We start from the raw sequence: 24075 nt of genomic DNA, 5'->3' as shown, positions 1-24075 counted from the left end.
CGACTAAAATTGGTCTTGATCCCCATATGCCTCTCTTAAACAGTTTAATGAAATGATAAATGCAATGAAGTCAATAAGGACACCACCCCCCCCCCTTGACTTGTTCCCTCACTGTTGTTTTAATGCTCGAATGCCAAATCTCAATTGCCAATGGTTGAAATGTCACTTGCCCATCTAAATGTATCACACTGTGGTCCGGCTGTTACTCAGCCTTCTAATTCGGTGATGAGCTGTAAAGTGACCTGCGTGTTAGACTGTGTGACTTAGTGGGGAAGAGTGCCGTTCCAGGGATTTCCTTTCACACATTCCCTTGGGTGAATATTTATACACACCCCCAATCCCTAAACTTCAACGTCACTGGCTCCTCGAGGCCTTTAAGGGGGCTCTGTCTCTCAAATGCATTGTTCCAAGTATCATCTTTGGCCTCGAGTAAACTGAGAGGCCAGAAATAATTGATGATGATCTTGGCTAGGCTATCTGTTGGCAGGGCTGCCAACACTTTCTCCTACTTGCTACTCAGAAGGTTTGTTCCTAAAAATTTCATTTGCACTAAACGACTAGAGCTCTAAATTTGCATCTCATTTTATGTGGCATGCTGTGTTGCATGCATTACACTGGAAACCATTCAAACCAATCTCCAACTATACTTAACATCTCTGGAATGATGAACCTGGTGTTAGGTGACGTGAAAATATATGTATTTCAGGCAGTATTTTTTTTGTTATAATGTACCAATTACCCCCTTTTTAATGCCTTCAGATTTAATATAAATATATGTATTTTAAGCAGTATTTTTTTTGTTATGATGTCCATTACCCCCTTTTTAATGCTTCTTAGGGTAATGCCTTCAGGTTTCAAGCTGTCTATGCCTTGCATCATCTCCCACTGATCCAGCCAGACCCTTTATTGTTTCATTTTGGAGCACAGGTATCTGATCACTGACTTTAATCCATGGCCACAGAAGAGGTTTAAAACACTCTGGTTTCATCTAATCTTCAAGCTCAAACCAATCCGAGCTTGAAACCCACCTTTCTCTGTGATTGCAATGGACAAATAAAGGGCTCTCCCAGAACTCTTGTGAAAGAGGTCTGTGTGCTTTGTGGATTAGGCCTGTGCATGTTTTCTCAGTCTCTCGTTCTCAATTAGACTGAAAAGAATGCAAAATGACTCACCTGTTCGTGGAGTGCGATTGTTACCACTCAGCTCATTTCAAGAGCTTCTGTAGTATTATGGATGACAGGTCTGAGAAGGCAGAGATCATTTAATAAGAATGGAAAAAAGGAAATACATACAATATAAACACTTATAAACCTTACACAGTGGAAAGGCGATTTAAAGCATGATCATCTCTCTCTTTCTCTTTCTCTTTCTCTTTCTCGTTCTCTCTCTTTCTTTCTCTCTCTTTCTCTTTCTCTGCACTTGCACTTGCACGCACGCACGCACACGAGCGAGAATACGCAAGAGGCGCGAGAGGGATTTTTGTACAGGCATTGTAAGGACAGCTCACGTGATGTAAACAAAGGTCCTTAGGAAACCGGCGCATGTTTTGTATCGGAGATCTGCACTGTCAAAACAACATTGTCGTCCAGAATTGGTAGTGCCAAAGTTTCTTTGCTACCTACGTATATTTATTTGATCTAAAGACTTTGCCGTGCCCTCTGTGCATTTTTGTTGTTTGCTTCTGCTGCCGATTCTCTTGTAAGATCGTTCGTTCGGTGTGTCTTAGACAAGACAGTATCAAAACAGAATAATATAAATTTATGGCTCACTGAAATGTAATGTGACATCTAATCGACTAAGTGTGGTAATTAATGGTCCTAAAAAAAATAATGAATCGCTCGTTTTCTCATTGCAAACAACGTCTTAAAGGGTTTTACACAGTCCAATGCAAGTCTTATGTTTATTTGTATTTCTTAGTTGTGTGCTTAAAAGTATTCTGCTGGTGTTCATTTGCGTACATAGAAATGCGGGATGGAACATGTCAGACAGAGTTAAAGGGCCTCTCAAACAGTGCAAACCTTCACCTGCATCTGAATGCAAAAACAGCATGGAACCATTAGAACGTTTTATTATTATTTTAAAACTATTTTTACAAACTGACAATCCAAATGTTAGCTATTAATAAAGAATTAGTGGCTCTCAATTGGTGTACCAATCAGTATTGCCTGAAAAGACAGGCAGCAATTGTTTAATAAAAAGATTGATTCTATAGACTGAGGTGTGTCAAAAATGTCGGTGCCCCTATTTGTGTTGGTGCAGCAAAGAGAAATAGTTTTGTGCACAAATGCAACCAGTGTACAAAGTCAGTCTGGAGCCCTGCCTGACTGTGACCTCTCACTTAGTTCCCCTCTATACCTCCATAGCGAAGCCAAAATAAAATAATTTTTAGGGTATTTAATATTTTTAGAATTGATTATTGTATAGATGATTCCATCGATTAATCAAATAATGTGATCCAATTTTATTTGTGTTAAAGTGCATTTAAAACGTTTTCACCCAAATCGTTCATCATCCAATTATTTGTGTTTATTTGGTATTATTTAGTGAAATAACTAAAAACAACTAAACAACAGTTAAGCAATATCACACAAGAAAGATGTATGCTTATTATTTTCCAAAGTAAAAGCAGATATTTGCAAATGTCTTATTTTGATTTATTAATTAAATACAAAAGAGAAAGTCCGCTTTCATGAAGGACGAGAGAATACAGATAATTATTACTTTTGAGCATCTGAAATCAAATTTGAACAATCTTTAGTTATAAAATGGCTCTAAATTATTACTCGTTTATTAAAATACAAGGCAATTAATTTGATTATCGGTTAGTTGTTGATTAATTTATTAATTTTGACACCTCTAATAACAATGACTTACCATCTAGGACGCTGCCATGTCTCTCCTAATGTGTGCCCAATAAAGATGCATTATGTGGCAAGCTAAAATAACCTACACATATAGTATAGGAAGCACCTGTTTCTGCTAAGTGTCTACGTGTAAGCAGTGATGGGCAAAAAAATTATTTGAAGCAATAACTGCAACAAGCCAATATATAATTAATAAATTGAATAATGGGCCTGTTGGTTCACATTGTACAGCACAGTGATTTTTTTTTTTTTTTTTTTACAGGCACATCCCTGCTGATTTTCAGGCGATCGCAGTGAAACAAGTGTTGATGTATGACACTCAAGCTATTGACCCTCTTGTGTTCACCTACCCCGTAGTGTCCAGGTAAATGACTTTATGGAGGAAATGGGTGATAATGCAAACAGATAAGCACTCTGGTACCTGTTGACCACAGACAGGAGCTGCTAAATCAGGACCCTATGACACGGTGCTTCATCAATGCTTGCCTCAATGACACCCACAAGGCATTGAGGTCTTATCTCCTGTGGCCCCTGCTTAGCATTCACGCTATTCACGCAAACAATGCCACCTCTTCCCGTTCAGTGGATCTGTGACTGACAGTGGGTGTTGGTGCACTTGTGTCTGACTTCAGCATCTATCTGACGCGGGGCTGTTTATCCAGTCCAGATCTCCCCACCAAGACACAATAATGGGTGTGTGGCTTCCTAACCATTTCCCATGTTGTTTGTCTAACTGGACTTTAATAATGGACTTGCCTCTCCTTTCTGCAAGTTGGTTTCCTCCTCAGAACTATCTATGGTGGGAGGTCAGGGCACAAAAGTTGTCCAACAACCGATGCAAAAGTGCTTCCAGGTCAGGACAGTCTAAACATTTACATGCGTAAAGAAAACAAAACAAAAAAACGGGATTAGCACTTGTGCCATTGCAGTTTTCTGATGCTGAATAGTAGTGCTCACCCCGTTAGTTCTCATCCTCAAGAAGATTTTGTTGTGGCTAGGCCATATGTCTTCCATAGATGTAGTTGACTCCTTCAAATGTTGTCCATTAGAAGGCCTGTTTTCAATGAATATCTTCTTGTTTCAATTTGTGTGCAATCCACGTTCATTTGTTCATCATTTTTGTCCAGACCAATTTGATTGAACTGAAATCAGGGGAGAGGATCTAGGAATCCGATGCTTTCATAATGATGCCTGTCAAACAGGGCCATAATGAAACTTGTCTATTAAGCTCTTGTGGTCAGCATACCGCTCCTGCCCGCAGTCTTTTTATGAATGGCAGATTTTGACAAGGCAGCAGCTCAGGTGGGGAGCTGCTGATTCTGGCGATGATACCAGCACCAGAGTCAAACGAGGAATGTGGACATGACTCCCCCATCACATCTACCTCCAAAACCCCCAAAGTTGAGTGCCTGGCATCATAACGCTACCTCCTCATGTGGTGAGGAGTAGAAAGGCGCACAGATAGTGGCAATGTTTGATCTGAAGGTCGCCAGCTCCTTTGCTGGCAGTGAGAGATTCTTGGCAGATGAGGCAGGCTCTTATTTAATAACATGAAGGGGAAGCGGACCCTTTTCTCATAATTAGGCCTAATTACACAGAAGGTGTGGACAGACAGCCCAAGAAGAGACAAACTGCCTTTATCCACAGACTTAGACTCAGATTACCTAGAGCTGTCTTATCTGTTACAGGCAGCAGAAGCTTCAACCCTCCTCTACTACCTTCTGCCCCTATCTGACATGTTATTATATGGGCATTTTTAATGAGAGAAGCAGACAAACCATATTATATTGAGAGATTACTATGGGGCTGTAAAATGACGGACATGTTATTACTCAGCTTCTGCTCACAGTTATAACTGTACAGTTACTTTGTTTAACCAAGGTGGTTTCTGGCATTTCTAATCTGTGGCTTTGCAAATAGATCTGAGTGACATCCTGCTGCCTTTTTGTTTACCTTTGAATAGCTCCCCACTAGAGCAGTTTGTATTTAGGTTTGTGGGTGACTGGAGCTGGCACCAAAACAGGGTCATTGTTCAGCAATGCTCAGCAAATGGAAATGCTGACGCCTGGTTAAACACAAGACGCAGTCCACCGGGAAGTCATGACAGGGGAAAGTGGCCATTGTACTCATCTTGCGAACATAGTTTGGTTTGGCAGCTCACGGTCCCTGCACAGTGACACCTCCATCGATGTTGTGTTTTTGTGAAAGGGAGCAGTGGAAAGTTGAAACCCCGCACCCAACCAATCAACCCACCCACCCACCAAATGTCTTTAGACTGAAAACAAGCTACTCAGTTCATGAGTCACACATACACACGGCCCTTCTGCAAGGAAGACAATGAGTAACGCCTAATCCACCTGTTATCACGGTGAGCCTCCTCCTGTCACATACTCACAGTCACAGAAGTCTTGCAGCTTAAGTTAAAGACCCTCACAAAAACCCTGTGTTTGGGTTTTGCCATTTTCTTCGTACCACAGGAAAACAAGTTTGTACAGTTGTTGACCGAACCGTTTCTTGTCAGGGTTCTCTATATTGGATACTTGAGGGAAGTATTCGAAAGGCAGAGGAGCCCTTTGGAATATGGAAAATTATCATGCCGTCACATCAAATGTCAAAATAGGAATTGAAAGCGTATTAAATTAACTAAAGAGCTTGGTTGTGAGGTTTGAAATAGAATCAACAAGCATAACTGGACACTAACTATAACTCTATGACTGTATAACTGTACGTATGTGTAACTATAACTGTAGCACTAAAATAACTGGTGTGTGCATTGCCTGTAAAAAATAAAGGTGGGTCCAATTATTCCTGTCGTAAGTCCAGCTACCAACGCCTGGATAGAGTGAAAAAAAATAAAAAATTTAAAGCTTGACCATACGCCATAATTTCGCTTTGTCCAAATTATGGCAATCAGTAAAAATTGAAGACTTTATATTATTTCAAAGTCTTAGGTGCAGAATTTCCGTGTTTTTTTTTTTTTTTTTCAGGTAGGGAGGTCTACTGGGGTGTGGTTACATGGGGGTTGTTGACAGGTGTGACTGGAGAATGACTGTTGCGCAATAACCGGTCATTCACTGTTTTTGTGGCAACTGACTTTTTTGTGGGCACATAACACAGGGACATTCTTTTGGACAGAGATGTCGGGATGTTTTTGTTAGTGGATGGCAGGTATGCATAGAAGGTTGATTGTCCACTCCCTGATGTCCCTAGGTTTGATTGTGAGTGTGAATGGTTGTTGGTCCATATGTGCCCTGTGATTGGCCGGCATTCAGTTCAGGATGTACCTCCACAATGGGGATAGGCACCAGCCACCTGTGACCCTTGTGAGAAAGATGAATGAACGAATAGCTTCCTTGACTCCGCTCTCAAACCATCGGTCCTCCTTGTTCAGAAATTTAACATTTTAACATTGAATCAAAAATTATGTTCATATACAGTATCGTTGTCGGTTGCTAAAAAATGTGAGGTTCAAAACTTTGTTGATTGGTTCTACTATACAGTGTCTTCCCACTATTAAATACATCATTGTCATTTCTAAGTACGACCATAAGTGCCACTTTCCCCCAAAACAAGCAAGATAAAACTTTGGAGGTTTCTTTTGCATTGATAAAAGGAATCTGCAGCAAATGGAGTAATGTGGATCCATTTATCAACGCTATTAAGTGGAAAACTGAAGTATTTGGAGATGAAACAACATGACAGTGACAGTGTCAATACCTGAGATTTAAATTGTCATACAATAATTTGGTCTGCATGCAGTTACAGTGAATTGATTATCAGCACTCTTAAATAATTATTGAAAGGTGCCCACATAATCCCACAGCAGTTTTCTGGCAGATTACCTGTGGTCGGATGGGTTTCCTCAAATGCCTAGCTGACATAAAAGTCTCACCTCTTACATATGCCTCAAGGAGTGAGAAGCCAGAATCTGTTTACTGTAATTAAGCTGTCACAAGTCGTGATTTATAACGTATTGAGTAAAAGAGGCGTTATACTATCGACTGGAAGGAGGAAGTCGACAAGAACGAGAGCCTCTGCAGAAAATAGCTGCAGGCTTTGTAGCCACTACAAATAGGGAAAATACAGACAGTACATGAAACTGTCTGGTGTGACAAATACTTGTTACATTGTTGTAGCGGTGTCTTCTTTACCTGTTTCCATCCAAATCGCTTCAGTTATTTTCAACTGTTGAGAAGTGGACGAACATAACCGATCGCTGTATGCATATTTGGCACACCTATGTTTGGCTGTCAGTTTTACCGGCTTGATAGGTTGCAGTCACTTGATAAGAATTTGCAGAGCCCCACAAGTGCAAAATGAAGTTTGAAATGATACAAACGAATGTATCAAGGGAAAACAAACAAAGTTAAAGGAAAACAAATGTATTACTCCAGTAACAATAATATTACTTGAAATGTTGTCTTTTCTGTTTCAGTAAACTTCAGATTATGGTTTTGTTGTGACCTTGTGAACAGTGGAGATGTCTCAGCCAGCTCCATCCCCAATCTACACCTTGAGAGGTGCCAGTGGAGCCTTCAACACCATCCACTTCAGATGCCATGGAGGGGACAGTCCCCTCCTCTTCTCTGGGTAACACATTCAACTCATTTCATCCCCCGCAAAAAAAGTACTATTTTATGCTGATGATGCTTTTGACTTAACCCTAGCAAACAGCTTTTGTGATATATCCAGTACAATGTTGCGTTTTTAATCCAGAAAACCAGGATTGACTAGAATTTATTTTTAATTTTGGCTGTCTTTTCCTTACCTTTCTTTTGTGTCTTTTCGTTTAAACGTTTTAGCTTTTATTCTTTTCATCAACTATTGATTATTCCATCTATTGATAGAATAATCTATGTAGTGTAGCATTTATCCCCATTTACAGTTGTTTATATGGTATTGTTTAGTTATAAAAAGAAGTAAATAACAAACAATACTACACAACAGAGATTGATTTTTAAACCGATCCAGTTTCTAGTGCGGTTTTCTGTAGACAAAGCAAATGTCTTGTTATGAATAAATACAAAACATAATCGAGCAGTTTTCATAAACAAGTACAAAAATTATTGATGAAATACCGCCGTGAGGCATTCAAAGATTTGGATGATTATAATTTAACAAGTGCCTCTTAAAGATTACTTGATTATTAAAATAGTCGTAGATGACTCTGATAATTGATTACTTGTTGATTAATTGATTCATTTTGACAGCTCTACTTTTAGTTCTTGAACTTAAGCACAAAGCTTGACTTTGTTAGGTTTTCTTGGCATCAAGTATTGTAGTGTGTTGCTTATTTAGGCAGTTTGGAAACTCTAGGTCAGTGATTATTACTTGGACCCCTATAGATAACACAAGTACAAACCAAAATGTGCGCAAAATAACTTGTCTTCTCCTCATTTTTGCAGATCAGCGAAGGGTGCCATCCATATGTGGAATTTGAACAATAGGAGGGCAGAGAGAATCATAGAAGGTCATTCTGGGAGTTCAGTTCTCTGGGTCAATACACTTCACTCAGCAGATACACTTATTAGGTCAGTATGCTGTTGTTCATTCTGTGGTCCTGGTTCCCTTCCATTAATTGATGAAACCGTCTCTCTTTTCTCTTAACTGATAAGTCAGGGACGGGACACGAGGGTCTGTCTTTGGAATCTGAGTCAAGGTCGCAGTGAGCCGATGGACTCTCTGAGTACAGGAAGTGTTGGATTCTGTCAATGCTCCTTGCTGGAGACAGGAATAAAGACCTCCCTGCTCGCCTTTGCAGGACAGCAAACTGAGGAGGTGAGACCTCATGGTATGGAACCCCGTGATCGCCAACCTTTACAGGTTGGTTGATTGAGTCCTACCCTCCAGTGGATGGTTGAACTGCCCTAACCTCTTCAGTTGTTGGGATCAAAATGATCTGTTGCCTTCGAGCATTTGTTTTTGGTGGCGGTAATATGAAACGTTATTTTCAAAAAGTATACACCTCGATAGTGTCATTGTCTAATTCCCTATTGCTGCTTTCCTGAGTTTTGCGCATGTGGTTAAATCCCTAAATGCTGATGGTGACGTAGCTTTTCTGGAGCATTGATGGGAGCACCTGCTTTGGAGGATTTGTTGTGAATAGACTTGTGATTCATTGGCCTAATGAGATTGAGTGGTCGATAAAAATCATTGAGACTGGTCATTTGTTTGGTCATGTGTCATGCTCAACACCCAGTGGCCTGTAATGTCTGGTGCCGGGCCAGTGTCAAAGTGGGTACAGGGCAGCCTGCTATTCAGGCATCTTTTATTGCCTTCAGATTCATGTTACTTGCTTTGCTGTGAAGGAGCCACACTTGAAAGGGACAGAATAGTCACCTGATCCAGCCAAATGTGCCTCAGCTAACCCCCATCTTGTGGACCAGGCACCAGGGCGCCTTTGACTTCCCAGCGCCTCAATAATACCATTGTCCCAATAGACACGCACAGAAACACACACACACATGCAACATCCCAGGCCAAGAAGGAGGCCACTGTTGATTTTGCCATTTTGTCTCTCCACTCAATTACACAGGCATAACTGGTGCAGACAGATGCTTATCATGCTCAAATATGAAACCCATGATTAGATGCAATGAGTGTGAATACACTTGCCAGTGTGCAGGAGCGGTGTTTTTCACAGACACGGATACAATATAGTTTAGTTTCGTATAGGTGAAACCAAGACAACAAAATAACTTGTTAGTCGTTACTCATGTAATAATTTTGGTTTCTTGGCTGCTCGTTTTGAAATTAATTAATAGCACGGGAGATTTTGATTTATGGTCCAGGTGATGAAGCACACCAACAGCAGATATCCTGGGGCAATGACATGTCCTTTAAGGACCACTTTATTAGGTGTGTATGTAAACATGTTGGACAGAAAAACAGATTGGTTGCCTAAAGGGCTACTCATCGTGAAGCCTAATGAGAATGAATACGCAAATCATCAACACGGATAAAGACGGGAGGAGGTTTTGTCGCATTCTGGGTACGCCTGCATCGCCGCAAGCCTCACTTGGGCAATTTGGAATCATCACCAGTATGTGCAGGAAAAGACCATTCGAGGCATGTCATATGTCAGCTCCAGCTGGATTTATTATAGACAGTGTGGTGGCTGCTCTGTGATGATGAATGCTGCTCCACTGTGGAGGTCCTGAAGCTGCAGTGACAGATCTTTTTTTCAATTCAGTCAAATTAAGAATTGCATGTTTTTTTGATGTACATAAACACTGATTTGTTTACTAAATGAGTCTAAATTATGAAAGCATGCACAATGGAAAGATAATGAGGTTTCTGACTCACCGAAGAGTGTGAAGTTGTTGTCTCCAACTATTGAGGAAAAAGCAGGTTAACGTTTTTTTTTTTTTTTTCATCCATATCTGAAATTCCATTCTCAGCTGCTATGTCTTTTACAAAACAGAGAAAATTGTGAGCCCCACTGCTCACTAATCAGCATTTGTAGAGTATTTAGACTTTACACAAAAATTTGCAAATGAACACTTGTCACACGAGTCGAGATCAAGTTACTGTATATGCCTCAGGCATCGTTTCACCATCAAATCTTAAAGTATGCTGAAAGCACACAGCTATTGTTGAGCTTTTTTTTTTTGCCACTCATTTATTGTGATTTTTGAACTTTCTGTTTTTTTATAGCTCAAGATTGTTGAGCTACCCAGTAAGACTCTGGTGTGCAGTCTGATACCAGATTCGAAAGTGGGGATGGTGATGTGTGTCAAGCTGTGGCAGGTAAGCCCCAAGATGTCCTCACGTAAAGTTTCAACTCACCATTAAATGCTAAAGAAATTAGCTTGTGTCGGTGTACGCGAAATGTATTTTTATTTCACATTATTTTCCGAATGAGAATTTACAGTTTTGGATTTTGTCTTTAAATCTGTTGCTCATTTTACAAAACACCAACAGTTATCTTTTGATTTCATCCAAGATACATGCCGAATTGTGATTGTTGTTCCATTTCGAGCACGTTTATGCCGAGATACCTTTGCATGTCTATCTAATTAAGCGTATTTTGGATGCAAGGGATTCGCCCTGTCAACCTATATGAGGTTGAGAAAATTCTACTATTTTCCTTTCCCTTGCTATAGCTTTTTTTATGCGTCACTCCGATTGGTTAGCAGACCATAACAAAGGGGCACAAAGAGGAAAGTCAACAAAAATGCACATGCAAGCCGTGGCACATAATTTGGAGCCCGACAGCTCGTCCTGGGCCATTTTTCCAAGCATTTCTTCTCCACTTGCAAAGTCCCAACACTGTAATTAGAGTGTTTGGAATGGCTGGGGGTTCTCAGTCATATATCAGCCTGCAGCTGTACATTCAATCTGATCCCGGCACAAGGTTGCGTTCTGTTTTGTAAATTAACGTGTCCCTGTAATTATTTTCATGGGTAATAATTGTTGTGCTTAGTTTTGAGCTTTGCGGGGGGTGTTGTTTTGAAAATAATGTTTGAATAAACACATCAAATGTATACTCCATTTAATTATTATATTTATTTTTCAGCAAAGACACATTTGTTTACCTTGGTTTATGGTTTTTGTCATTTTACTCCTTGCCTATGATTTGTTTATGGGCCATTAGTTGCACGATCAATGCCGAACGCTAGCAAGCTTAATGATCGATTATATCATACTAAGTTAATAATGTTGTCATCGAGGACACGCCGCCATCTAACTTCAAAGCTGAAAGCCGCCAGTGATTCTAAATGATTTCAGGCTGTTGCTTTGTAAAGAAGTGATATATTTCTTCTCTACACAAAGTCATTGGAAGGCAGCACTGTATGGCTCATCTGAAAGGGCTCATCTGTAACCTTACTGAGTGGAAAGCTGATTTGAATTATAATCATCTCTCTCTCTCTGTCTCTCTTTCTCTGTCTTCACAAATACACACACATGTAGTTTGTGAATCAGTTCTCTTCTTAATGAGCGTAACAGTGGATCTTATGCATACAATATACATGCCAAGCACATGGGCACTTCCCAAGTTGTATCCAAAACTGTTGCTCAAGTGAAGGTTTAGATGGCGTAAACGTGCAAGGCCCTTTCAACAGAGATTAATTGCATGAAAAAATATAAAAGTAACATTTCGTAAAAAAAATACCCCTGGGAGTTTAAGATCAGGGGATGTTTGAGAATAATTGTCAATTTTTTGTATATGTGAAGCCCTTTGAGACTCGCCTGTGATTTAGGGCTGTATAAATAAACTTGACTTGACTTGACTTGACTTGACCCTCTTAGTCATGAGATGCAATTTACTTACACTACAAGGAAGACAATGACACTGTCAGCTAATGAGCTAAAGTCGGGTGAGTATAACTCAATGTACTATAATAATTTGAGTCGGCCTACTTTAATATTTACATTTGCACTAAACATACATTATTGACTACTGCAGTCAATGATTTATGAAGCTATGACAATGGCAGGTTTAGCGTTTTTAAGGTCATGCCATAATAGCACAGTGATCTGACTTCAGTGTCCTTTTCCAAAAGTAAAACTCCCGGCCTCGTCTTGAAGTTGAGCGAACGTACTTTGTATCTCTGATTTGCCGTGAAAGCGAGAGCTTTGAAAAGTGTGGGAAGAAAGTGCCTCCACATGTGCGTTTGACTTCTCTTGTGCTGTAGGGCTCGACCTGGGGAACGGGAGTGATGTATGATCTGCAAAGCTTTTGTTGTGAACAGAGGCTGGCGAGGAAAAGGAAATGTTCCGATACAGATATCCATCACTCTCAGCTCATCACCTTGATGCCTTGTAGCCATGACAACATAGTGGACAAAAACCCAAGGAAACGGATTAGTTCCTTATGTTGGAAGAGTCTCACGCTGGGCTTCGACTGACCACAATAGCAAACATGCTGCAAACATGTTTGGCTGTTTATGATTCCTGACAGAACCAGCAGCAGGACAAAATGATGTAGTGGTGTTACCCGAATGAAATGTCATGTCTAGTATTCATTTACACTTTGTGAACAATCGAGACCAGGATGCATTCATAGTTAGGAGATATCGATACATTTTATTACCAGTGATCTTGTGCAAAATGATCAAATTTAACATGAAATAGGGTTGAATTGAGCATTTGGGATGGGCATAAGTCACTCAATTATTTGTCACCATTAATCGTTATGCCGACTCGAGAGATGGACATAAATCACCCAATGAATTATCAGACAATTACTTGATCAACAAGCACTATTTGTCTATAATCACACGTTCCTTCATTCGCCCTCACCTAGATTGTATCAGACATGACGTCGTCTCCACAAAGTTACACTGACATCCGTTAGAGCACAACTTTTCTGGTCAATATTATCCTGCTCAATGCAAAATCAACCAAAGGAGGATTTCAGAACATTCCGAGAGTTAACACCTAAGCCTGAGTGTTTGAATTCTTAAAAGTTGACTGGACAAACTCGGGCTGTTCAATTGGAAACCAAATTGTTCTTGCATATCTTAGACAATGACACAAAGAGGCATTACTAACATAGGAAGTATATAAGTGAACAGGTCGAGAAAGATGATTGAGAATAGCTAAGGAATAACTTTGAACAAGCCCAAGTCAGCTCTCACTAAACCCGGAAGACGTCTGTTGGTTGAAAAGGCATCAAAGGCTCTATGAAGAAGTGCTTGTGTTCAAATTCGCAGACTGGGTCCTCCAAAGTTAGCGCTGAATTTGGACAGTTATCGCTGCTTGACCATCTAATTCAGTGAAGCCATTACTGAAAATATGTTATGAAATACTATTTTCCCAGCTCTAGTCGTATCCAAGTGTTTTGGACAAGTCTTTAGAGATGAGCTAGATCCGCATGTTAATGGGGTTTTTCATTAATATCAATACCGCCTGGAGGTCACAAAAATGTAGACATTTGTTTTTTTTTCATCATGTGCAAGTGGCAAGGATTTATTTGTCACCTTACGCAATTTTATGGAAAGAAAAACAGTGTTCTTGGCATTGGTTTGATGTGGGAGTTGAAGGAAGGATACTTTTGGATCAAATGTAAGGCAATGTTCCTTTCTGGAGCCAACGACAATAATCACTATTCAAATTAATTTGCAAAAGTAGTAAAAAAAAAATCCTCTAGTGTTTTATTTCGCTGTAATATATTGGTAGCCGCCAGTTTTTACTACTTTTGTTTAAAATAATTTTAAGGAGCAAAACTGACTGGCATTTGGGGATCTCAAAATCATGTATTTGTTTCTCAAAACCAATGACACATTCTATAAATGCCATGTTGAAGAATTCCAATATTATTCGGTCTTGCAGCTCCGCCTAGTCACCATCCATCCATCTTTCCAGCTATTGTGCAGTGATGAATCTTCTCCCATAAACTCAGCCCCATTCCGGCAGAGAGCCCGCGTGGAGAAAAGCCTTGTAGGATATAATGAATTAGGTGTCTACCCAGGGTTCCCTGACCTATGACCCATAACATCGTCAATCAAGGAGGTCCTACATTTAAGTGAACTGGTGGGCCCCAAGCCTGGAACGCTTAGCCCAGACCTTGGTGGCGAGCAGGGGCCACCGATTTTCACTTGTTTTTATTTGTTTTTGTAATCCCTTCGTGTTCATCCTGGATGATGTGTTTGGAGGGAATACATGACTCTGTCTATAATTTGTTTAAAGGTTGAACAAGAGAAATATATTGTGTTAAGTGAGAGGAGGACATGAAGATGGATGAAAATATCTTCTCTTCTGGCACATATGGAAAAAATTTGATTCTCTCCTTGTTGCCAGTAATATAAAGGCACACGTTTGTGCTGTGAATTTGTCACGTTTAATATGTACGAAGGTAAAAACATTTGTTCTCTGTGAACTGTTTTTTATGGTTATTCAAGAAAACTAATTTCTAATGAAATGTCACACCTTCCGCCTTCTCCATCACCAATAATTCTCCTTACTACCCCCCCCCCCCCAAAGAGAGATATGAAGCTCAGCTTTTTATCAGCTCACCTGTACATTCTCTTTCACTGGAGTAATTTACAAGCGTTGTGCATTGGCAACTTTGCTTGTCTGATCCTACACACACTATTAAAAGGAGGGTTGGGGTTTACCCAACCGTAACCTCAGGAGGTACTTCAAGGTTATGGCTGACTACCAACTTCATTGAGACATCACTTCATCATGTCTCATTTGCATCTCATCTCATTTGGTAGTGTTGTTGTCTTAAGAATATTTGCAACCATCCTGTTTTGGCCACATCAATTTTAAATTGAGTTCAGTTTGATGAACTGCATGAATATAAATGAATGTACATATAGGAGCAACATGGGAGACACTACTGCAGTATTTTCATATGACATTTTTAGCATTTACCGATTACGTTGGGGTATTGGTAATAAAAAGTGAACGGATTCCAAATCTTTGGCCAATAAACACAATTATTTGAGTCAGCTTAATATCGAGGTCTTTGTCACAGTAATATAGACGAGGAGTAAAGTGAGTAGTGGTGTAATGGAATGATGTTAAGAAGGAACAGCAGCTTGACGAATGGAGCCCACAGTGACTCTGTGGGTGTCAGCAGGAGCTTCCAGAAAGATAACCTCTGCTCTTCTCAGCTTCCAGTATCGCATAGCGGTCGAGGCCATTTTAGCAAGAAGGTTCTTTTGAGGCTGAATCCTCACTGACTTTCTCTCTCTTTCTCTTATCATCCTCTCTCACCTTTAGCCACAATCAGGTCCTGGACCCCTCTTGCTGGCCGGGTATGAGGACGGATCACTGTTGTTATGGGACATAACCCAGAGGTCCATATTGAGCCAAACCAAAGTCCACCTCGAGCCTGTCATGTGCCTGACCTTCGACCCAGAAAGTCTGAGGGGCATATCTGCTTCTTCAGAGAATAAACTTACCTCATGGATGCTGGATGGGCAAAACAACCTGCAGGTAAGTTTCAGTTTTAATTAAAAACAAATTTTTTAATAGTTATTGTTCCCACAGTAGAGATTGGTTCTCAAAAAGGCATTATGGGATTATTGCAATAGAAGTTGTTACGGTTTGGAGAACTTGTCACGAACCAGTTACAATCATGTTTCTGAATCCATTCATATTTTTCATTAATTGGTTTTAAAATAATATTAGGTTGATGAAATGGAAAAGAATGTTGAACTCAGATTGCTTAGGAGGGCCTTAGCTATAAATCAGTGGCTGCTTATGCAGTTTGTGTGAGGCCTGGGGCAAAGCCCAGAAGGGCACTATGGATGTCATTCAGAACTGCAACCACCCACAAAATTCACATCGTCGGTCATTGATAATATTATTACAGTGGCGAATCTAAAAACATATCAGGATAAAAAAAGAGCACTTTGAGATAATAGGAAATTCCTTTTTGCCTACAGTACCTAATTTATTAGTTCAAGTAAGCTTAGAGATACTGACTTTTTTCATTGTGATTTTTTTCATTGCAGCAGTGACAAATTCACATTTATTTGTAACAAACTTGAAAATATAAAACATTTTCATGCACATCTATGCCTTGAGAATTATCCTCCTTTGGATGAGGGCGATGCAGTGCTGGATGTTGTGTTTTCAGCTAATAATAGCGCAGTCAGACCAGCCGCCGCCGTGATGCATATCATTCCATAACAGCATACAAATAATACAACTTTTAGGTGAGTTTCCCAGCTAAACTAATTAAATGCCACCAATCGAGTCACGTGTTAATTTGGCCAGTGGTCCTGTAAGTAAAATAAAAAGAACAACAAAATGATATTCTTGCAGCGCATTTACTTTTACATAGCCACCCACACTTTTCACTCATGCAAGACCTCGACAAATTCAAAAAGATCACTTTGAACTCATAATTCTTTGGACGTAACAGACCTAGCGCCTCATTAGAAACCATATATTCTTTCCATTTCATGAGCAAAAGGGAATGCTCCTATTTTTGAGCCAGCTCCCATGAATCAGAGGCGGTGAGGAACCTGGAGTTGATCGAATACACTCCGATAGAGTGAAGGGTGTTTTTCTTTCCAGGGCTTTTCACAAATGAATGCTTGAATTAGAACTATTTGCAAAGCCTTGTTGTTTTTTTTTCCACCCTTCAAATATGTCTGCAAATATTCTATTGTGGATTTCATTTGCTAAACCAAAGGAGAAAGAATGATTATTTTGTTTATTTTGCTTGAGCAACAAAATATTGATTCAGTATTTAATCCAGGATGAAGATGACAGGAAAAAAGCACACAGCGAGCAAAAGCATCCACCAGGGGCTTTTAAATTACCTCTAAGTGCAGCTCAGTGTGAAGTCCAGACAGCAATGCTCAGTTCCTCCCACAGAAGTATTTTTGTGTGGCAGTAGTCGGAGGGTGGGCAGCGAGGGAACTGCCGGGTGGCGCACCCGGGCCTCAGGTCCTGACGGACGACCCCTGAGAGGTAATAAAAATATCAAAACCTCGGAGGCCCCTAAAGCAAACAAAAAACACATCTGCAGTAAAGGGAACAGTAGACTCAGTGGGAAGCTGCAATAAAGGTTGACGAGGCCGTAAGTGCCACAGTGTCTCACTCTCCGTGAATTACTGCATCGACATTGTGGACTTGGCTGGCAGGGCAGATAGATGCTCCGAGTTGTGAAATGAAGGGAAAACCTAATGAGACAAAACACAGCGCAGTTGTGATTTAGTGAAGCTGGATGTTTTTTTGAAGTAACCTTATCAAGGCCAGATAAAGACGGATATCTTCAGGAATTGAGCTTAATGTGATACACATGGCTCTCGACCGCCTTTATCTGCTGGATGACCTGGCTGGCCGCTCTGTGCTTGTGGTAATGACGCATCGTCCTCTTCAGCTTTTTTTTTTTTCTCCCCCGGGTTTCCTGTGAGCTTACGTTTGTTGCGCTACACTATACAGGTGTGGATTTCAGAATTTACAAGCTGTTAAGTTGAATGGACGCGTATTACTAAAATGCACTGACAGAGGTTTGATAGGTCCCGACATGAGGGAGAAAGAGAAAAAGGTTACCGGTTGGACAAAACAACAGGAATCAACAGGGGAAGATTAGCCGTATAAATCAAGCCTTCTCTTAGACACTTTTCTACGAGTGGAAGCCCACGCCCTCATTGTCACGTCAAATCCCTTTCTACATTATAGTGTTTTCCAAATTTTAGTGAGCGAATGTTTCACTTTAGAAAATTGCACAGCACATTAATAAATAAAGAAAAATATCACACAAATATGGTCTAATTTTCTTACAAATTCCCTGACTTTGCCTGTTTTATTAAACACGTACTTGGAGGAATTGAAGAAAGAGCCAATAATCCCGCGATCATTTCCCACAGCACACCTGATAATCTATTGTAGCACTTTGTACATGGGAATCACGGTCTAGTGTCTTGTGCGAAATTGAAGTTAAATTAGCTGACAATGGATCAGGGGGAGGCAAGCTGTCATAAAAATTACAGGTCTTCTTATTGAGAACCTTTCTGTCCTTTTCTGAATGGAACTGCTCACCTGTTTGACACATCCATCTCTTGTCAGCCAGAGCCAAGCTCTGACAGGCAAGGTGATAAAAGGCTGTAATCTCCTTCGAGAGTGTGATTCAGGGCCAGGGTGTGTCAGAAATGCCTGTGAAAAGCCTTCCAGTCGATAGGCTCGAGTAAGTGAGTGAGCGATGACGGGATGATTCGGTGGATCAACCTGAACGGCAAAACTGAAGCAAATACATATGAGGGGGAAAAAAGTCAAGCAAGGTTCGACCGATGGTTGCCAACTGGACGCTTCTGAATGTTTCTAATGTCCATGAGATGCTACAAAGAGATCATTAAGTGTGAGTTTATGTTGGATGTGTCAGGGTTTAAGGAATGTCTCTGAGCCTGTCCGCTGAGCACCACTGTTAGCCCCAAGACAAGCGAGGAAGCCAACATTTCAGCTGCAACCAGAAATGCAGTCAAGGAGAGGGAGTGTTTATAACAATGATGAAGTACAAAGTTTCTATCAACAATGACACTGGAAGACAATAAAAGGAAAACTTGTGCTGATGAAAAATTGATGGCAGAGGCGGTTGGTTTTACACAGTTAAAGAATTACACCTGCATAAATTCGGTGTATTTATAGTAAGTCATAAAAGCGGGTAGATTTTGTGTTTCTGTCTGGAAAATAGAAATTGTTACGGTCTGCTCATAAAAAGATAAGAGCATCTTTTAATGAGAGGCATTAACAGAACAAATGCCAAATTCTATCTAGCAAATGATCTGCTAATTAAAGAGATTCTACTTTTCAATGACAATTACACTAAACTACAGCAAATGTAATTATTATTTTTTGACTCTTCAGTCAGTTAAATAGTAGTGCTTGTTACTAATAGTAAATAGTAACAAGAGATCATATGAGGTGATGTTCAAATACGCGAGATAGTGTTAGATTCCTCCATCATAGCGTAGTCTTGCATTTGTTTTGCTGTTCCATCACTTAACAAATAATTATTAAAAAAAAAATGTACCCAATTGTAAATTAAAATATCTTTCATTCACACTAAAAATTACTCAAGGGCCATTAGTGCATCATTACTGCTTACAATTGACTCTTAAATAAAACAAATGCCCTTTTCTGACGCAAATTTTGGGATTGAAAACAAACACAAACAGACACTTTAACCCATCATTATCAGGCCTCTAATTCAAACCAGATGGAGAGGGTTCGTGGCATACCAACTTCTTGAGGTAATAACAAAGCTCCAAGCAATCTGTCACCCCCAAGTTTTCTCTGCATCAAGTGTGCGTTGGTTTGTTTTTGTTTACGCGGCCACATACTGACACTGTTGGTACCAGTGATGATGGCTTGATTAATATTATGCCCCAAAAAAAAATCATACGTGAGCAAAGCTGGCTTTTTTTCTGAGCAGTGACATTCCTCTCTGCTCTCTTTCACTTGCATTCCCCTTTATCCACTTGGGCAGTGAGTACCTGGCTTATATCTTCCACATGCAGCATGTGTATAGTTCCAGTCCGGAACAGGAGCAGATAAATTCGGCAACATATCTTTCTATGCAAGGCCATTAGTCTCCTAAGACACAAGCCATGAAGTCAATTTTACGCTGTCCAGTTGGATTTCAGCCCCCCCAAATCCAGATGTGTGCACTGCATGGTGCAATCCAACTGAGATCCCCAGCTAGCAGCAAGAGCACGTTCCTCCTCCAAGGAATGCCCACCTCCAAATGGTCCTTCAGATTGGGCTCATTTATTATAGAGTGTCAAAGGGGGTACCCCTTAGCGAGGCTTCTTGAAACACTGTAGCTCGTGGAGGAAAAGAGCTGTGGCTAATCTTTAGCAGGCAGACGTTACAAAATGCGTATTAATCAGGTCTCTTCTTTTGCTGACCAGACCTTTCAGTGCAAGTGTCATTTATCAGAGGCGCTTAAAGCAACAACTCGTCTGCAAACAAGCATTTCACCAAGAAGGCTTCTCGCTCGCTCGTGACAAGAGGAACTCAAACCCCGTCGTGCTTCCAATGTAGCCCCCCCCTTAACTCCAAACCAAATAGAGCGACGCCGAGAGATTTGGTCTCGGCCCTCATGCTGTAATGTTTTATGCTTGACGATTGAGGCTCAAGAGTTTACGGGCCAGGATCAGCAGAAATCTGGACATCTGGCAGTGTCTCTGTCATTGTTTGTGTTAGTTATAGGGGGACCGAAAGACATTAAAGTCATTAATTTTTTTTTACCTATAACCTATTGAGTATATTAATTCTCATATCTTGTATACATTTTTTAAAATGTTTGAATTGAATGTAATCTTAATCCCCTTTTTCCCATTTGCTTGACAAGACCAGCATTCTTTGTAAGTAGTGGTGTCACTATACCAAAACTTTTAACTGCGCTAAGGATGATACCGGTACTGAAACAATATCATGGCAAAACCTAAACAGGGTTCAACACTAACAGTAGCCGAGGCCACTACTTGACTTTTTCGGACCTCCCAAAGTTTTCCCAATTGGACCAGTACAAATAAATCCTAGATAAAAATGGTGAAATCATCATCTTGTTCTTTTTAATATTTAATTATATTTATTCAATGTTGGGTGTTTTATCCTTGATCTTGTTGCCACCCTTTTTTTTTTTGCTCTTTAGGTTAATAAGGAATTGCTTTAACAAGCTATAAACCCCCCAAAATGTTCAATATTCAGTTAGGTATTTTGCTACAAAAAACATCATGCAAAAAAAAAGTAACTACACAAAATACAGTAGACACCAAATACTGTGTGACATTATAAGTGCATTTACAACCCCAAATTCTTTAAAAAATTATAAACTACTAATAATTATTTTTCAGGAAAAAAAACAGGAGTTGACATCCCCATTTAATAAAGCATTAAACAAATAAAACACATTTTAAAAAATTAGGCAGAGAACTGTGAATAAGTAAATATGTGGGTTCCAATAAGTGAGGGGGTCCACCGTACGAGCTTGATAGAACTACCACCCAAAAAGTTTTAGTAAAGGACCCTGCCTAACTACTGAAGTTGGAAAATAGTCCATTTTTATTTAATGTTGTAGAATAAAAAGATTACGGAACTCATCCTGTCCGCTATGAGCAAATATTAACCTTTCAGACGATAGACAAAGTCCATTCCAAATGTTTTAAAAATACAAATACATTTCTCATTTTGCTGAAATTGTTTTTCGACTGAAAAGCCTTCAATTAGATTTTTTCCCCTTCCTTTATTCTCCTTAGCTCCGAGACTGTGTGACTCTAACCAACCCTGGTGTTTCCCAGCTGAGTATTCGAGGAGATGGCAAATTGTTAGCATCAGCAGGCTGGGACCACCGGGTACGGATATTTGGCTGGAAGAAGCTTCGACCGCTTGCGGTATTGCAATATCACAGTGACATGGTGCTCAGCGTTGCATTCTCCGACCACAAGGACCCCGAGCAAAGACTTCTTGCTGCTGGATCCAAGGACCAACGCATCAGCTTCTGGTCAATATACAATGACGGACCTCACACTGGCTGAGCAACTGTATAGATTTGGGGAGAAATATAAAATTGAACATATTGTGACAGGAGTTCTTAACCTTTTCAACCTTGAGGTACAATTTTTCCTTTACAAAATGGCCCAGGGCTCAATCAAAAATGATGATTTGTGTTGAGACTGACAAAGTATAATGTTCCTGCACGCAAGTCTGTGCTTGCAATAGCTGCTGTTCATGACTGTGGATTTGAACTGCTTGATCAACCTTCTTTTTCTCCTGATATGGCAGCCTCCGACTATTCTTTTTTTGCTCCCTAACATGGGGGCGAAGCACTAACTGGCCAATGATGAAGTCCTATTTTGCTCATTGAGGTCTTTTTTCAGGATTGGAATGAGAGTTTCCATATCACAAGAATACGAGAGCTGCAACACCAATGGACAAGTGTGTTTATGCAGAAGAGCTGATGTTGACAATAAAAGAAATTTGGTTAAATTTAGCCGAGGAACTTCTTGTCGGTCATTTTATATCCTGATATTGATACAATATCCTTCCAATTGTTTTATTTTATCAGTAGTAAGTCTCTGACTTGCACCCTCAATTCCAATACATTAATAATGGCCAAAGATAAAACCCAGGCGAGGTTTTTTTTTTTTTTGCCTGTCATTACTCTGAGCCCTGGCTGGCTGGAACCAGCTTCATCTGTCAGGCCAGCTAGCTAGCTCTCTAACCTATTTAATGAAGAATTGTGAAGTCAGGCACTTGGTCTCGCCTGTGTATTTGAGCACAAAATATACAAATTCAGCAATGTTGACTATAAAATAATGGCCATGGATTGCAAAATAAAATGAGCATAACATAAAGCACACAATTTTTCCAAAATTTGATTGAATCATTTCTTGTTTCTTCTAACTCTTCATTATGCAAGCGAAACTCTGACTCCACTAAAATCACATCCCATGATAATTTGCCAAACCAGATTAAACAGTGTGATGATGTTTACTAAAGTGCAGTGTGATTTGCCCTAGTGGACTTGAATATGAGGTGTACGGCACACCTGAGCAGCCGTGTAATCCTGGATTGTTATCTTAGCAGGATTTTGTTTAACACAGACGTCGCGGCCTTATTTGTCAAACAAAGTTAATCACAGCAGGCCTGGAGAGTAGAGCGCCCATAGTTTAGTTGTAGTTTTTGGTCATCATTATTTGTTCATAAGTAGGGAATATTTGTCTTTTGACAAGGTTTCTTCAAATTCTAAGGACAACTATGAAATATGAAAGATGTATTTTATTTTATTTAAGAACATTTCACAAAGTATTGGCCAAAAATAGTCAAGTGTTGTTTTTCTGTCAGTCTAATTAATTACAATTGATGAGTAAATAAGCATCTTGGGAGCTGATGTATTGGAGGGCCACACAAAGAAGACAAAGGCCACGGCTTCAAATGCTAGACATGCTTCATATAGGATTTGTTTCCCTGAGATACTCGTCATTCTGTACAGGACAGGCCTGTAAACTCAAAAAGTTAGACAATGTTGTCATTTTAATGTAAAACTAAATTTTGGTTGACCTCCATTAAGATTTTGAAGATTTTATCTGCAATCACTTACAAAAGGTTTTCTACTAATGTTAAACTGATTTTTATCAACAATCATTTCAATTGTATAGTTTGCAATGGTGTAATATTTGGTAACCAAATTTCTTTTGGATTTCATTCGGCGCATGTGTGTACCTCAGCAAGTGTAAATGTTATAAAGGTTTTGCGAACTTCTCTCTCCTCTCGCTCGTTTGGTTTCCAGGACATGTTTTCCTTGTACCCCACAGAGGTCCGTCTATGCCTTTTGTCCCTGACCTCTCTGCTGACATCTCCCATTCATAATAGCTTCCTAAGTCTCATGTTGGCTTTGAACAAACACCAGCGGCGGCGCGAGCCAGCTTCCGTCCTTCGTCGGATAAATCAAATGCCGGGTCTATTGGTGCAGATGTCTTCTGAATGGAACAGACAGCAACCTGCTGGTCGCCGGCATTGGCGGCCGGTGGACCTCGTAAATCACTTCATAATGGATCTTTTAGGAAGTCAATAAATGGACAGGGACACCCCCACTACAATAGACCCTGTGCTTCACTTATCACCCGACGTGTGTCATTTTTGGCATTGAGGGTCAAAGTTCAGCTTCACTTTGGAGTAGGATGTATTCGCGTGGTTGGTGTTTATGTGTACCAAACACTCTGTATTATAAATTTTATATATTGTTCACTACATGGCATAATTGGCTTAGTCATATGCCTATGTTTTTTGGAAACAA

At 40.0% G+C, this 24075-nt stretch overlaps 1 protein-coding gene across 5 annotated transcripts; it reads left to right on the top strand.

Annotated features, from left to right (window-relative positions):
* Positions 1–1510: 1510 nt before the first annotated feature.
* On the top strand, positions 1511–22613 carry gnb1l (guanine nucleotide binding protein (G protein), beta polypeptide 1-like). Of its 5 annotated transcripts, XM_085910235.1 has the most exons (9): positions 1511–1594; positions 3127–3228; positions 7300–7454; positions 8270–8395; positions 8480–8687; positions 10521–10613; positions 15540–15755; positions 21536–21631; positions 21725–22613. In XM_085910235.1, exons 3-9 carry the CDS (start codon positions 7345–7347, stop codon positions 21812–21814), a joined length of 939 nt encoding a protein of 312 aa, XP_085766361.1. In that variant the 5' UTR covers positions 1511–1594; positions 3127–3228; positions 7300–7344; the 3' UTR covers positions 21815–22613. The 5 variants fall into 5 exon arrangements, with proteins under 5 accessions (XP_085766361.1, XP_085766359.1, XP_085766358.1 ...); XM_085910233.1 differs by having other exon boundaries at positions 7340–7454; positions 21536–22613; XM_085910232.1 differs by having other exon boundaries at positions 21536–22613.
* The last annotated feature ends 1462 nt before the right edge of the window (positions 22614–24075 follow it).

The sequence above is a fragment of the Syngnathus leptorhynchus genome, chromosome 4 (genome assembly GCF_054491065.1).
Source record: "Syngnathus leptorhynchus isolate UIUO chromosome 4, UIUO_Slep, whole genome shotgun sequence".
NCBI classification, from domain to species: domain Eukaryota; kingdom Metazoa; phylum Chordata; class Actinopteri; order Syngnathiformes; family Syngnathidae; genus Syngnathus; species Syngnathus leptorhynchus.
This window is presented reverse-complemented; position numbering and strand designations above follow the sequence as displayed.

What these genes read in the sequence shown, in the direction of transcription:
- gnb1l (XM_085910233.1), top strand. Translation starts at nt 7,345, where the DNA reads ATGTCTCAGCCAGCTCCATCCCCAATCTACACCTTGAGAGGTGCCAGT. An exon ending in AGTCCCCTCCTCTTCTCTGG is followed by an intron (nt 7,455 to 8,269) that starts GTAACACATTCA and finishes TCATTTTTGCAG; the next exon opens with ATCAGCGAAGGGTGCCATCC. An exon ending in ATGGGCAAAACAACCTGCAG is followed by an intron (nt 15,756 to 21,535) that starts GTAAGTTTCAGT and finishes TATTCTCCTTAG; the next exon opens with CTCCGAGACTGTGTGACTCT.